This window comes from Pleurodeles waltl, chromosome 9 (genome assembly GCF_031143425.1).
Source record: "Pleurodeles waltl isolate 20211129_DDA chromosome 9, aPleWal1.hap1.20221129, whole genome shotgun sequence".
Lineage (NCBI taxonomy): Eukaryota > Metazoa > Chordata > Amphibia > Caudata > Salamandridae > Pleurodeles > Pleurodeles waltl.
In genome coordinates, this window is record NC_090448.1 from 121,347,105 (window position 1) to 121,363,595 (window position 16,491).

The window sequence follows — 16,491 nt, forward strand, 5'->3', positions numbered from 1 at the left end:
GCAGCAGGGGTGACTGGGGCAGGGCCTGAGGTGCCTGGGGCGAAGGAGATGGCCGGCTTCCTGGCCGTGTGGGCACAGGCCGAACGCTGAGGGGCTGCTGGGAGAGCGGAGCTGGTGCGCTGGGTGGCGGCTGTACCTGTAGTAGCGGTGGGCACGGATGTTGCCGCCACCGCAAGGGAGCTCCCATCCGAGGACGTGTCGGTGTCACTGACGTCTGCACGGGTCCCCGTGGTGGAGCCCCCCTCGCCCTCCGTCTCACTGGTCAACTCGGAGTCCGTTGCATGGCCCTCCGGGGCCATGTGAGATGCAGCTCCCTCTTGCGCCGATGCCACTTCTCCTCCGCCTGATGATGCTAATGCACACATTAACAGAATAACAAAGAAAATGGGGGGGGGGGTGGAGAAATAAAGACAAGTTGAGTGCATGCATTGGGGACACCGTAGGCGGAGAGGACAGACACAGAAGCCCCCTGCACTACGCTGCGCACTTGGGATACACTACTCATTCACTGGGACATGCCCTACAAGCCTATGGGTGACAACTGCCCACATAGAATACACAGGTCCATGAATAGCGTTACGAGGAACCCTACGGAGGTGGGGGGCGGGGCACAGGACCATGCCTCACGGAGGGGCCTAGCCTACAGAAATCGCCCTGGCCTAGGGATACCCACAGCCCTCCTCCCCCACCCAGGCACCTCCACTGCGTGCAAGTATAGCTGAATGTGCTGGTACTCACCCCCTTGTGTCTGCTGTGATGTCCTCAAGCGCCCATCCAAATCTGGGTAGGCCACCGCCAGGATCCGGGACATCAGGGGGGTCAAGGTACGACTGGCACCCCTCCTACGTTGGGAGGCCATCCCCAGCAGAGCCTCGGCGGTCTTCCTGCTCCCGCGGCGGATGTCCTCCCACCTCTTGCGGCAGTGGGTGCCCCGTCTGTTGTGGACTCCCAGGGCCCGGACATCCTTGGCGATGGCACGCCAAATATCGATCTTCTGATGGGCGCTGACCTATGTGACATGTACAGGGGGGGAAAAGAAACATCATCACTTTTCTGCATGGTGGGTGTGAGTGGCCCCCCCTCCCCAACTTTGCCATGTGGCACATGCTCTCATCTGTCGTGACATGCATTCCTCATTCGCTCCCCTCCCCTCCATCGTACATCCACCCCACTCATCCCAGCCATTGGCCACTAAGCATTTGCCCCCGTGTACTCACCTGTTGGTCTGGAGGACCGTAGAGTAGCGCATAATGGGGGAGGACCCCGTCCACGAGCTTCTCCAACTCTTCGGAACTGAAGGCGGGGGCCCTTTCCCCAGTCGCAGCAGCCATTATCACTTCCAGACCGAGGTCATAGCAGCACTTGCAGTATAGGTCCTCTCCTGTGGATGCTCAGGTCTCGAGTGATTAAGCAGAGAGAAAATGGCAGTTACGGCCGCGGCGGTGCGTACCGCGGCAGTGCGTACCGCGACCGCCGGCGCACATCGCCATTGGCTCCTGAAACCCATAGGGTTCAATGTTATCCAATGTGGCTTTGCGCCGTGGTCTTCGACCGCCTACCGCCACGGTGTGCCATGCCAGCGCAATGTCCTCACATCACATTGTCACACTTCACAGGTCAGGCAGCCGCCATTTCAAGGGCCCACATGGCTTAATTCCTACTGCGTCACACATGCCTAGGCCTTGCATCGACACTCATACAACCCATTCAATGCATAGAGAATCGTGTACTGTGCAAGCTGTGGGAACGTACCTGTGGGTTGATTGACTATGTGCTCCATGTTGTCCTTCCTAGGCACCGTCCGCTGGGACTTGCAAGGAGACGGAGGAATGTTCCCGTGTACAGACCGCTGGTGGACCTGTCGACAATGGAAGAACGACATATTATACTCACCTACAGACTTAACCGTGCCACTATACAGGAACTGTGTGCCCAGCTGGAGCCAGACCTGATGTCACCCATCCGTCAACCCACAGGGATTCCGCCTCTAGTGCAGGTGCTGTCAGTACTCCATTTTTTGGCTAGGGGATCATTTCAAACTACAGTGGCCATTTCATTTGGGATGTCTCAGCCTATGTTTTCCAAGGTATTGTCCAGAGTGTTGTCTGCCCTGATGAAATACATGCGGAGCTACATCATTTTTCCTGAGGTGGGGGACTTGGCTACAGTGAAGGGTGATTTCTATGCCCTTGGACACATTCCCAACATCATTGGTGCCATTGATGGGACCCATGTGGCTTTGGTCCCCCCAAAAGACAGTGAACAGGTGTACAGGAACCGAAACAATTATCATTCGATGAATGTCCAGGTGGTCTGTTTGGCTGACCAGTACATCTCCCATTTAAATGCCAAGTTCCCAGGGTCAGTGCATGACGCGTACGTCATGCGAAATAGCAGCATCCCTTATGTGATGGAACAGCTACAGAGACAGCGTGTGTGGCTAATTGGTGACTCTGGTTACCCCAACCTGCCTTGGCTATTGACCCCAGTGAGGAATCCCAGGACAAGGGCAGAGGAACGGTACAATGAGGCCCATGGGCGTACTAGGAGGGTGATCGAGCTGACCTTCGGGCTCCTGAAGGCCAGGTTTAGGTGCCTGCATATGACAGGTGGATCCCTAATGTACTCACCAAAGAAGGTGTGTCATATCATCGTGGCCTGCTGCATGCTTCACAACCTGGCTTTGCGACGCCAGGTGCCTTTCCTGCAGGAGGATGGTCCAGATGGTGGTGTTGTGGCAGCTGTGGAGCCTGCGGAGAGTGAAGAGGAGGAAGACGAAGAGGACAACACAGACAACAGGGACACAGTGATACTGCAGTATTTCCAGTAACACACAGGTAAGAATCAACTCCAGCATTTTAAAATATCTTTTACAGTACTGGCTCTCTACTGTCTGACCTTTCCCCCCAATGTATGGTAACTAAGTTGTGAATTTCCCTTCCAATTTCAGAGATCTGGTCCCCACGGAGTGACCTCTGGTTTATTTCCCCATGGACTACCGCTGTGTGACACTGGTATGTTGTCATCACAATGTAACTGAACATTTTTGGTTGGTTTTGTCTAATACATTTGTTTTTTTTTAAATAAATAGCAGACTCCAGATGGTTTTTGTGCAATAATTGTGTTTATTGAAGTGCAAATATTGTGGAATAGTTCTAAAAGGGTGATAGGTGATGGTGGAGGACTGTCCATGGCAGAGTCCAGACTCTCAGTCGCACAGGTGCATTGTCCATATGCCTGTGGAAGGTGGAGCAGGGGCAGTTCAAGGTTGGACAGGGTGAACATGTTGGACAGTGGGATGACATCCGGGGGTATCCGTGCATGGCGGGGGTCTTGACATCCTACTCTGTCTTCTTCCTAGATCTCAGGCCTTTCTTGCGGGGTGGTTCTTGTTCTGCAGGGGGTGGGGTCCGGGTGGCCTGTTGCTGTTGTGTAGGGGCCTCCTGACCACTAGCACCGGCGGAGGTGGTCGGCTGTTCTTCCTCCATGCTAGTGTCAGGGGCCCTTTGGGGGGCCACATGGTCCCGCAATATGGTGACAATCAGGTTGAGTGCCACCACGATTGTACCCATTGCGGAACTGATGCTGCGCAGTTCTTCCCGGAACCCCATGTACTGTTCCTCCTGCATGGCCTGGATCTCCTGGAACCTGGCCAGGACCATCGCCATCGTCTCTTGGGAGTGGTGGTACGCTCCCATGATGGTGGTGAGGGCCTCTTGGACAGTGGGTTCCCTAGGCCTGTCCTCCCTCTGTCGCACAGCAGCCCTCCCAGTTCCCCTTTGTTCCTGGGCCTCTGTCCCCTGGACGGTGTGCCCACTACCACTACCCCCAGGTCCCTGTTGTTGTTGGGGTGGTGGGTTATCCTGGGTGCCCTGTAGTGGTAGACACACCGCTGCTTGACCTGTCCTGGAGACAGAGGCATGGGCCCGCTGGGTGGGTGCTGTGCTGGTGTTCCCAGAGGGGGGTAGGTCTGCTGTGGCCTGTGGCTGCCTGAGGGGAACCGACTGTCCAGAGGTCCCCGATGGTCCGGGCTGGTCATCTGGTTCCAGGTCGACAGAGTCATCACTGGGGGCCTGTTCTGGGGGTGGGATGGACATTTCTGGATCCTCCTGGCCGGTGTGTTGGCGTTCGGGTCCTGCAGGGGTAAAAGAGTATGGTTATTGCTTCTGTGTGTGCCATAGCGTGCAATTTGTGGATGCCCTTGTCCCCCAGTGCTGGCATTCCCTTAGGGGAGGTGTTGTGATGGTGGTTTGTGGGGGGGATGGGTATGTACAGTGGTCATGCTTAGGTGATGGGTGTCCATGGTTTGTGTTGGCATTCAGGGCTTGGTGTTGGGTTGGGTGGGTTGTGCTGGTGAGACATTAGCAGGGAGGATGTGTGATGGGGGTTGGGGGTGAGGGTGGGGGTGTGGGTTGGCATGCTGGTGGTTGGGGGGGATGAAGTAGTTGAGATTAGACTTACCAGAGTACATTCCTCCGCCTACTCCTGCGAGGCCCTCAGGATGCAGGATGTTCAAGACCTCTTGCTCCCATGCTGTGAATTCTGGTGGAGTGGGTGGGGGTCCGCCGCCAGTCTTCTGCACGGCGAAGACTTCTTCCCCCGTAGGTCGTTACAGCGCTTTCGGATGTCTTCCCGATTTCTGGGATGCTGTCCCACAGCATTGACCCTGTTGACGATCCTTTGCCATAGCTCCGCCTTCCTGGCTATTGTGGTGTGCTGGACCTGTGTGCCGAAGAGCTGGGGCTCTACCCTAATTATTTCCTCCACCATGACCCTGAGTTCTTGGTCCGAGAACCTGGGGTGTCTTTGGGGTGCCATGGGGTGGTGTGGATGAGGTGTGGGGTGGTGTTTGTGGTGATGAGTGTGGTGGTGTGTCGTGTTTTGTGCGTGGATGTAGTGTGGGTGATGATGTTGGGTTCCTCTGTGTGTTGTGGTTTGCGTTCGCTGTGCTCTCTCTCTGTGTATCGCGCCTTGTCTCCGATTTTCTAGTTATGGGGGTTTGTGGGTGATGTGGGTGTGTGTTTTATAGTTGATTGGATGTGTGTGAGTGGTGCATGTTTGTGTATCAGGTGTGTGTATTTCAAATTGTCCAATGTGGCTATTTTTTGGTGCTGGGTGCGTATTTTGACCGCGGCGGTGTGTACCGCCAATAGAATACCGCGTTTGAATGACCGCCGCGTGGATTCGTGGGTCGGAATGGCATGGGCGTATTTCTGTTGGCGTGACGGTGGAGGTTTGGTCATCTCCAGTTTATCGCTGACCGTTGATGTGGCGGCCTTCAGTGGAGGTCAGGTTTTTGGCGGTTTGGCAGTTATGGGTCAGAATGACCGTGGCAGTTTACCGCGGCTGCGGCGGTGTTATGGCGGTCTTCTGACCGGCGGTAACTGCCTTTTACCGCCGAGGTCAGAATGACCCCCTGAGTTTCTGTCCGCTGACCAAGCGGGAAACTCATAATAGGGGCCACGGGAGGGCTGCCGCATAGGCAGAATACAAATAGATAGAATACAAATGGATAGATATGCAACAAAGCATGGCCAGCAGCCTAAATTACATCTATGACCTTCGCAGTGTGGTTCCGTCCGTCCTGGAAAGCCGCTGCCATGACCCCTCCTCTTTTTCCTCTTTTAAGGCCCCACCTTCCTCCACCTCGAGATCCCGATTGGATCCGAGGAATTCTCTATCCGGGTCATTCTCACCAGTCGCGAAGGCAGACCCGGGGCACTGCTGGGCCGGTTTTCTGATAGCCAGCCCAGCACAGGTACCCTGGATATATTAGTCTTTCATTCTGTGAGAAATTGGGTCGTTGGTTGACCGGGTCGTGGTCCCTGGTCAGGCAGCAACCACAATCCTTGTCAAAGTGAGGCACAAGCCAACCATAAATTACTCTCTGCTGAACCCTCTGGTAGCGTGGCACAGAGCAGCCAAGGTCAAGTTAGAGGCAAAGTGTAAATTATGTGTGCAACAGTTTAAACAGTAATAAAGGATCACACACATGGTTAGAAAAATAGAGTTATTTAAAAAAAATAATAGAAGACCAAAATGACAAAAATCAAAACAGAAGAACTGGAGATATTCAATTTTAAAGATTTTAGTGAAAATAATGTCAAAAAGCACAAAGTGCAAAGGTGTGGATATCAGGTAATGCCAGACCAGGACAAAGTTCAGGCCAACTGCGACGAAGTATGGGCTGGCTACAGGGACCCAGTTAGGCCAGTTGAGCAAAATACCTTAAATCCTTGCTGCAGTGCATTGCGAGGTTCCACGTCAAAGATGTGTCACACATCTGAATCAATGTGTTGGTCCTGAGACGCAGCAAGGATGCGATGTGAAGTCCTGTATCATCATCGAGGATCCTGCTGATGAGGGTTTCTGATGCAAAGTTTGGCATCCAGGATACAGCACCAGTTGGGGCGGTGTGTCAGTTTTCATGAGCTGTGGAACTGCAATGAGATGTCCAGCCTCACGATCGATGCTTCCGTTGATGAGTAATGCAAAGGTCTGTGCTGTGAATCCATCTCGTAGTCAGAGCTATGAGTCAGTTCCAAAGAACGTGGAGGTTATGTGACAAGTCCAATCCACACAGCAGCAGAGGTGCATCGGTTCTGCTCAGGTTGCACTGGACAGCAGAGGAATTGCGTCAGTTCTGTGTGATCCACAGATGCTGGCAGAGCACCTTAAGTCCACTTCCAATGGTCCAGGACTGGGGTGGTACCACCTGTCAAGGTAGATTTCACTTTGAGAGAGAAAGTACAGTTTTTTGGAAATATTAAATATGCTTTAGAATTGTTGGAATTAGACTTTGCTACACTTTTTGCTCTATCACCCCTTCAGTTAAAAATGGCATGGTTACTGTTGGGCAGTCAACCATTGTGAATGCCATCCAGGGGCTGGCAGCCTATTTGCAACAAACAATTGCATTCCTGGAGGGCATTCACTCTGGCACAGTGACCGAACAGAGATCAATCCAGGCTCTGGCCTCCTCTCTGATGGCAGCCATTGTCCCTGTTTCTAGCCTCTCCCCTCCAACTTCCTCTATTCAGTCCCATTCCCCGCAACCCCAACCTATCCCAAGCACACAGGCAGACCAGCATACACCCAGAACAACACACAGGAGTGGCTCAGGCAAACACAAGCATCAGACAAACCAACATCCACTGCCTCCACTGTGGCCCCCTCCTCCTCCTTCTCCACCTCCCTCCCAGTTGTGTCTCCACTCACACCTGCATGCACTACATCCTCATCCACTACCTTCATCACCAGCACGCCTATCACTACACACCCCTCACTGGCAGTCACCACCCCCACATCCATGCACACGTCCTGTGTCCTCTCCCACTGTGTCTGTGCCCCCTCCTCCCAAAGTACACAAACGCAAGCACTCAGACACCCAACAGCCATCCACCTCACAACAGCATCCAGACCATGCACCTGCACCCAAACTCAGCAGACTGACACCTCCTACAACCACTTGTTCTTCCTCCACTCCCAAACCTTCACCCTCTTCTCGCCCAAATGTCCCTACGAAGCTTTTCCTTGCCACCATTGACCTCTTCCCTATCTCTGCCCCCCACCCTTCACGTCGGGCTAGGGTGGTCAGATGCCCGCGAGCACCTCAGCCACACAGTCCACGGCCACAGTAGTGTCCACAGCTATTGCAGGTGGGAGAGGATCCCGGGAACCAGCCAGCAGCACTGAATGTGTGCCAGCACCAGGTGCATCAAGGATGGGCAAGGAGGCACCACCAGCTTCAACAGGGAAGGGCAAGGATGCACCACCAGTTGGGAAAGCGAAGGGCAAGGAGTCACCACCAGCTGGGAAAGCAAAGGGCAAGGAGGCACCATCAGCTGGGAAAGCGAAGGGAAAGGTGGCACCTCCAGCTGCTACAGGGAAGGGCAAGGAGGAATCCCTGACTGCTGACAGGAAGGGCAAGGGGCCTTCACCTGCAGGCAGGAAGGACAGGAGGCCTGCTGCTGGGACTTATTCTGAGCCTGCACCACCAACCATGGCGGTTCAGCCGTCCGAGGCTGCAGGGGAAGGGCTGGAGCCTCCCCCACAACTGCCAGCACTGCCACCAGCACCACTGCCAGCATCAGCAGCCCCAGTGGGCAGCCGTCTGAGGCTGCAGGGGAAGGGCTGGAGCCTCCCCCCACCACTGTTAGCACCACCACCAGCACCACTGCCAGCAGCAGCAGACCCAGTGTGCAGCCATCCAAGGCTGCAGGAGATGGGCTGGAGCCTCCCCCCACCACTGCCAGCCCCAACACCAGCCCCGCCATTACCACCACTGAGCAGCTGTCACCGCCGGCTGGCAGTGCGTAGTCCTGCCTCCATGGGCTGTGGTGCATCCTGGCCCCTGCAAATCCTGTAGGTGTGACACCCAGGTGCGAGACTGTGAACCTGCACTCCCCAAAATCTGCATCGCAGGGCTCAAGGCCCCCTACAGAACCAGTGGAAGAAGCCATCCACTCCCCCCATCCTTCCCAGGCAAACCAGCCACTTGAGAGACTATGGCCTTGCACTTCCCATGACCAAGCAGTGGGCAAACCACCCACTTGAGAGACTGTGGCTTTGCACTCCCCAGGACCAAGCAGTGGGCAAACCACGCACTTGAGAGACTGTGGCTTTGCACTCCCCAGGACCAAGCAGTGGGCAAAACACCCACTTGAGTGGCTTTGCACTCCCCAGGACATCACACAGGGCATGTATCCCCCTCCAGGACCAGTGGCGTTGTACCATCTTCCGGCTGAGGTGCCCCCCCTGTTCCCCGTCCCCCTGAGGTGCCTGTGTATTTTAGACCTGATGCCCCTGCATTGTTCTCTCCATGTTGTTGCAGGACTGAGGTTGGGCCTTGGCCTATGTGATGTGGTCCTCTCGCCCACAGACATTGAGGACTAGGCAGTGTCCCAACATTTGTAAATATGTACATAGGTTTGTATTTTGCTGCACTTCTTCATGTTATTTTCTCGTGTTGCACTCGCTTTCTTCCAATCATTTTGTCCTTGTATTATTCCTGAGGGGTACGGGATGTATATGTAATGTTACTGCATCTGCTTGTGTTTATAATGTTGGGGGTGGGGGTGTTGCATGTGTGCATCACTCTCTTTTTTCTCCCACCTCTCCCTTGTGTGCTAGGCCGCAGTACTCACCGTGGTCGTCTTCAGCAGCGTTGGTAGTCATAGTGCAGAAGAAGGTAGACGAACATTGGAAAAATAGCATAGTAGTTGTTCCCTGAGTCTGCAGAGGTTAGTCATTTGACTTCTGTGTTCTGTTTCCGCCGTGCTTATGATGTCATTGGTACCGTCCAAGAAAAGGTGGCGAAGAGGTGTGTCATATTAGTGTGGGCGGAACATTGTCTTCCGCCTGGCTGTTGGAGGTTATCGCTGTGGTGCTTGTTGATACCGCTGTGTGTTAAAGTGGCTGTCTTTTTCGGCGGTGTCCGTCATGGTCATAATTCCATTTTTGTTACAGCCGGCCTGTTGGCAGTAATGCCGCCGCTTTATCACCGACCGCCAGGGTTGTAATGAGGGCCTGAGTGTTTTCTTTCATGCGTGTCAGTACTAAGTGCGACTACAGTGGAAGTGCATGAGCTTTGCATGTCTCCTAGATGAGCCTTGGCTGCTCATCCACAGCTACCTCTAGAGAGCCTGGCTTCTATACTCTGACTACACTACACCAATAAGGGAAACCTGGACCTGGTATAAGGTTTAAGTACCATAGGTGCCCACCACACACCAGGCCAGCCTCCTACAGCTAGAAGTATTTAATTTACAGACCCTGGCCACAGGTAGTGCTATTTTGCTGGAGACTTATACGTAAAATAAATATGCCAGTTGTGTATAAATCAATCTTACTATGTTTTAAGGAGAGAGCACAGGTACTCTAGCACTTTTTAGGAGCGGCATTTGCACAGAATCATAAGGCCAAAATCATTTGTTTTGCAAAATTAGGAGAAGTGAAGGAAAAACATTTGGGGATGACCCTGCAGAAAGGATCAAGTCCAATACACTTGCATGACCAATACACTTGTATGTTCAACATGACATGAGGGCAAATATATCCTACACTCACATATGTACCCTTAGGATGATTCAATGATCATGTTGCCTGACATGACCTACACTTGGTTCTGATCAAGCCACCTGTCATACCTTTTATGCAGCAGGATAGCAGAGCTATGTTGACTTTTCAGTTGGTTGAGCTGTATGATTAAAGTGATCATGTGAGAACAGCCGAAATGATATTCATTACCTGCCCTTCACTACCATAATGTATTTGTGTCATTATGATGATAGTGATTGTGCTGGGATCCTTCCTAGCTGATATGAAAGACATTTAAGTCTCTAGTCCCCTAATATTTATTGATGTGTAGGGATGACTTACAGTCAATCCCATGATGAGAGAGGTAGATTTCACAAATGATGGTGTGTAATTTTGGCTTCAGGCTTCCATTATGTTTAGAAGCATAATAGAGGCATTGCTGTTTAAGTGGTACATGGAACATTATGTGTTTGATCTAAGTTTTTGTTTATTTGTTGATTAATGTTAACCCTAACTAAATGATGCGGCCTGACACTTGAGTGCGAAGAATGGAAAAATATGGTTTCTTTTCACTAATTAAACTAAGGTGGTTCACTGGAGAATGCATGCATGCGTAATATCGGTAGCAGAATCTTGGATGGACACCCTGCTGCATGAACGTGACCATAGGAGATACATCCGGTTGTTGATTGCTCAATACTCCTGTACCATCTTACTCCAGAGTGGTACACTATATCAAACAAATTAAGATATACCTGGGGTACACATCAAGTCCAATAGGTGATGAGTACATTATCTGGCTGGCCTAATAACAATACACTGAACAAAGATCACAATAACTAAACATGCCTCTTACTGTTTTCTCTTGTAGGTGGCTCTATTGTTGAGATGGTTTGTCCTGATGAGACTTTGTAAGTAATCTTAGGGTCATAGCATTGATATAAGAGCTCTTGATCTACAGGCTGGAATATATTTAGGGATGAACTGTGGTTTGTAACTGGCTTCAACTGACTGTTCTTTATCACCAGGGAATCTACAACACAAGCTGTTGTTTTACTTCATATCTCATCAACTTTTGCACCATGCTCACACATTGCGCCATCTGCACTATTGTCGCCATTTTAAAAACACATACTGTTGTTGTCCACCTACTTGAAGATATGAAATGGAATAAAAATAATTCATTTTTACAAAGAAGGCCCTGCCTCTAGTAATCATTATATTGATTAAAAAGATTGTGATTATTAAGGATACAGAAAATACATGCACAAGGGTTTCGGCATAAAAAAGTCCCACAGGACAAGTATTTGAGTGATATATAGACTCAGGTTCTAGAGGGCTCACTGGTTTGGACTTTAGAATAAGTTTTGCACTTTTTAAAAGTGGAATTTCCAGAATTGTGACTTAAAATCAAACTTTCCCATTAAAAGGGGTTTAAATTACAGTTCATTGGAGTGCAGAGATGATATTTTCAACTGTTCACAAACAAAAGTTATCACTTATTAAATTTAATAAGGTAACTCAATATTATCCTTTGAAAGAGTTAGTTCTTGCAGTAGTGAAAACAAATTCAAGAGTTTTTCACTAACAGAACATGTAAAACGCAAGAGTACATGTTCAGCTTTTTAAATACATTGCACCCTACCCTATGACTGTTGAGGGCCTACCCTAGGACTTGCACTGCATATGGGATGCAAATGGCAGGCCTGAGACAAGCTTGAAAGAGCTACATAAGTGGGTGGCACAATTAGTGCTGCAGGTAGTATTTAACTTTCAGTCCCTGGGTAGATGTAGAACCACTTTACTAGGGACTTACAAATACTTTAAATGTACCAATTGGGTTTAAGCTAATTTTACCATGTTTTTAGGGGGTGACCACAAGCACTTTAGCCCTGGTTAGCAGTTGTAAAATTATGCAGAGTCCTATGACCAATTAAAACAAATTCAGCAAAACAAGAGGAGTGAAGGCAAAAGGTTTGGAAGAAAACCAAGCCAATGTTTTGAGGTCTAACAGCTAATAATTCATGAACCCTATTAACGTCTCACTATCCCTTATGGCTATCCCTTCAATCAATCTTAAAAAATTCCTACTGGTCCTGCACCCTCTTCCTCACTTCACTGTAAAAGCTCCTCTCACCTTTAACAGGAGAATGTTACTTTGCCCCACCTCCCAGTACACTTTTGCCATATAATTCACAAGATTTTATAAAATTATTTTATGGTAGCCACAAGTGTTTTTTTTTTCATTCCATTTTTACAGTTTGTATTTCTGACATAAACGGTATTGAGTGTACGATTCAACCCCCAACTGCCACTCCCACCCCCGCTTAATATATTCAAATACCTTTCTTAGCAAGAAAGTTAGTTTAGAACTCTGTTTTGTTTTACTATAAATATATTTCTTTAGTACAGATCGTCATGTCATAGAGACTCCACAAGGTATTTCTCTCAAGACACTGACAACAAAACCCTTCGCAAATCAAATCATGAAGTCAGATAATTTCTTTAATACTGTCCAATTTAATTTACTTCAACATTCAGTAAGAAACTAAAGTCCTATGAGAGAAGCGTATGCAACTACATCAAATAACATTGGGGTACACTTAGCAGATGAAAAGCATTGCAATCTCAGTTATCTCAAATCGTATTAAAATTGTTGCTTTGAAATGTTATTGTCATAAGTCATGCAAAATACCCAAGCAAAAGCCTCTACTTTTACATGCAAAAAGCAGGAAAATGAGAACCACGGTAACTCACCACTGTATTAGCAACGCTTCGTTTCTGTGAGGAAGAAAAAGAAAACATGTAAATATAATAAAACCATTGTTAAAATATGTTGCCCTCACTAAGGCTTAAGTCAGACAGCTATCTCAACAGACTGACATACTCATGTTTACAATTCATTTTAGTGTGAATTTTTGGGAGGAATGTAAGCGATTTTATTCACTCGATGTCAGGAAATGTGACCCATTTTTGTGGGGATATGTTGGGTAAAAGTGAAATTAACTGGCTTCGTTGGAGACCCTTCAAACAGCACAATAAGCCTCTTGTGGAATTCTATGCTTGACAGGGGTGGCTCCTCCATTAAGGCCGAGGAACGTCGCCCCTCCGCCAGCAGCGGCAGCTGCAAAACCTTTACCAGAAAACTAAAATAAACTGAGTTTATTATCATTTTCTGGTAAAGGGGCAGGGCCACAGGAGTGATGAGCAGTGAGGAGGAGTGCACTGCGCATGTATGTTTGGCCAGCTGTCTCGGGCTGGCCAAACACACATGAGCAGTAGGCTCTCTCTAGCCCAGCAGCACAGTTGCCCGTGCCTGCAGCGATGAGGCTGAGGAGATGGAGGAGCAGAGCGGCGAGCAGCTTTCAGGTAAGTTTAAAAAAAAAAAAAAATTATGTACATTCCCCCCTCCTCCCCTCTGTGCGCTGCCCCGCCCCTTCCGCGCCCCACTAGCCGCGACTGATGCCAGCCACCCTAGAGTTAAAATAGAGACCGAATGACATCTTTAAAGAGCATAGATTGACTCTGAAATACACCGTTAGCGTGTTTTGGCTGTCAGAGAGCTGGATTTATACATTCATTTGGTATGCTTTCTAAAGCATGTGTTAGAATGTGTATAATTAGCCACAAGGCTAATCTTCATGAAAGTATAAATAAATCTATAGTTGATGTTCCTCAGTTATATATAGTTCCATAACACATACAACATTATTGACATTAACACATTTTATAACAAGACTTTGTTAATTTCTATTGGTTGTGTATAGGGTGTGGCAACTGTCCATAGTAGCCAACATTTGTACCTTGATGTAAATGCATTTCTGGAACATCTTTGTCATGACAATGGAGATCCCTCTGCATTTTGGATGTGGTATGTGGATATTGTTAAAAATGCCTTGCTGACTCTGCTGTGTGCTGTGTGCTGCTTGAGAATGAAAATTGGTATTTACAGCTTATCGCCATATGTACTGTGATATGGTGTTTTGCGTATGACAGGATGAACTATGCCGTCTTCTTCCTGTATATATGCCGAAATGACATTACTTGCAGTGAAACATCCAGATATACCACATCTTCATCAATGGATGCTTTTCAGTTCATCTGTAGATTTTATTCTGTTTGGACGAATTCCAGTCGATCAAAAGATAGAGGTAACAGTCAAGAAAGACACACAGACTCTGGGTGGTATGACAAGGTACAAACTCAAGGTGGGTGCTGTGAAAATATGTTATATGACGTCTGTACACAGAAGCGCCTTTTTGGGTCAGATAAGGGAAATGGTTCATAACAACATTTCAGATCTTACTCACACAGACCTACATAAGTCACAAATAGAAGAAGACTGTTGTGAGAGCTGTTATTCTAGTTCAGAGCTATATAAACCCATTTGTTAGGTCACAAGATCTCATGAGTCTCTCCATAGCAAAAAATACCTCTCAAGACATCCATCTGACATAAAGAAGGTGCATGAAGTAGGTGAACAGTGCTATAAAGACTTCAGACTTGAAGGACTTGAGAATAAATCACCTATTAAGAAGTTTCATGACCCAATGAAAAGGAGCAAACTAAAAACCTTCATGAACATGTCCAAGAAAAAGGCAATGATCAGCAATGGCAGGATAATCATCATGAAAGCTAACAAAGCACTATTTGGTTGAATCATTGTGATAGCACAGAATTGAAACCTTCAAATAACGGATGTACTCTCTCATTCCTTAGGTCCTTTCCCATTGGCTTTCGCAACTCCAGAAAGCTGTTTTAGCAATATACCTCCAGAAAACGTTATCTCTCCTGAGGAAATACCTGGAAATCAGCCATACTGATTTATGGTATGGTTCTTGTTCAGAGAGCAATCAAACTTCGGTGAGGTGGCTATGCCTCTCTTGTCCATGGCTTTGGGAAAGGAAATAGGAGTCGAAGAATCAATATTACATTTGATGCGTACAATGGGACATCTATTAAGAACACAGAAAGCACAATCAGAGGGGAAGAACTCGGGCACGCGTTACAGAGTATCTCATCTTCCCAGACTGTCAGACAGCAGAGGAAATTCGTAAGCCACGTAAGGAATAAAACAACTCTCATCGCATGTCTTGTTAAGAAATTGAGGAAACCAGAGTATTTTGTAAATCTTGAGAATAAAACACTGTTCCATACTGTGACGATTAATGCTACAAAATCACATCTGAAGGGAGCCATGAAGTGCCCGATCGCAAAAGTACGCATGAAGAAGCAGATAGTCATTTATTGCTGCATGCTGCAAACGCTGCTAATGAGGGTTATAAGGCAGTAATAATAAGCTCAGATGAAACTGATGTGTTTATTATGTGTTTGGGATTCCATGACAGAGCGATGCCCAAATTGCTTCTGAAATGTTGTACTGAAATGTGCATACAATCCTTGACATTGGGAAAATACCTTCAACACTTGGTGAAAATGTTTGTCGAGCTATGATAGGTCTCTATACATTTACCCGATGTGACACAGTGAGTTCATTTGCAGGAAAAGGAAAAGTAAGTGGATTAAAAATTGTGTCTGCCAACAGACATAAAGGGGAAACATTTTTGCAGCTTGGAGATGAATGAGATCTCTCTGATGAACTAATTAACAAATTGGAGCAATCTCATGCTTGCTGTATGCACCAAAATCTTTGGTTCATCAAACCAATGACTCACGATATCATCTATTCGTAGCAAAGAAGGGTAAGATAGACAGTCATCAACTTCCACCTTGCAGAGGCTGTCTAAAGAAACATGTCAAATATGTGAATTGTTAAGTCGCTATAAGCAAGAGATGTCTCCTGAATGGTCCACAGACAACTAGTCAGATTGAGAGAGGATGGAAGCTGGAAAAAACTCAAGAGAGCAGAGCAACTGGTAGAGGACTGGATGGAGGGGCAGCCAGCACCTCAGGCTGTGTTAGATCTACTAGCTTGCAACTGCATTAGGAATTTCAAACTGCCAACATGTATCTGCTGTCTAAAGGACCTCAAGCACACTGACATGTGCAGAATTCCCACCTGTGAAAATCAAACAGGCACAGAGATTGATGGCACCTATTCAGAAGAAGAAGATGATGACAATGAATGTGAATGATAAAATTGTGTTTATGCTGCCTGATGACATACATTGCCTAAGTAAATGTGACAACTATTATTATTTAAAATTGTAAGTGAAAATTATGCATATAATCTATATCAATATATGAGGAATACAATGAAGTTTTGTTGTTATTATTTTAAAGACTATGTTGTTATCATTACAATTTAATAATTATTATTATTTCTATAGTATATTAAATGTAACCAATTTGGTGGAATTAGATTTATTTGTCTACATATTATGATGGATTTGGGTGCAACCATTATTTTTTTTGGCAATGGTTGCTAATCCAATAATATCACACAAAGGGCAAAAAGTGATAACTTGCTGTCACATATTTTCCATCTTTAGG

The 16,491-nt window shown here is 47.8% G+C and overlaps 1 protein-coding gene across 1 annotated transcript in view; it reads right to left on the minus strand.

Moving 5' to 3' along the window:
• The window catches only part of LOC138259000 (inter-alpha-trypsin inhibitor heavy chain H3-like), a 554,189-nt gene that overhangs the window by 497,070 nt on the left and 40,628 nt on the right, over positions 1-16,491 (minus strand). The window contains exon 2 of the mRNA XM_069206373.1: positions 12,796-12,819. Coding sequence (XP_069062474.1) covers positions 12,796-12,819 — 24 coding nt within the window. The remainder of the gene's footprint in view (positions 1-12,795; positions 12,820-16,491) is intronic.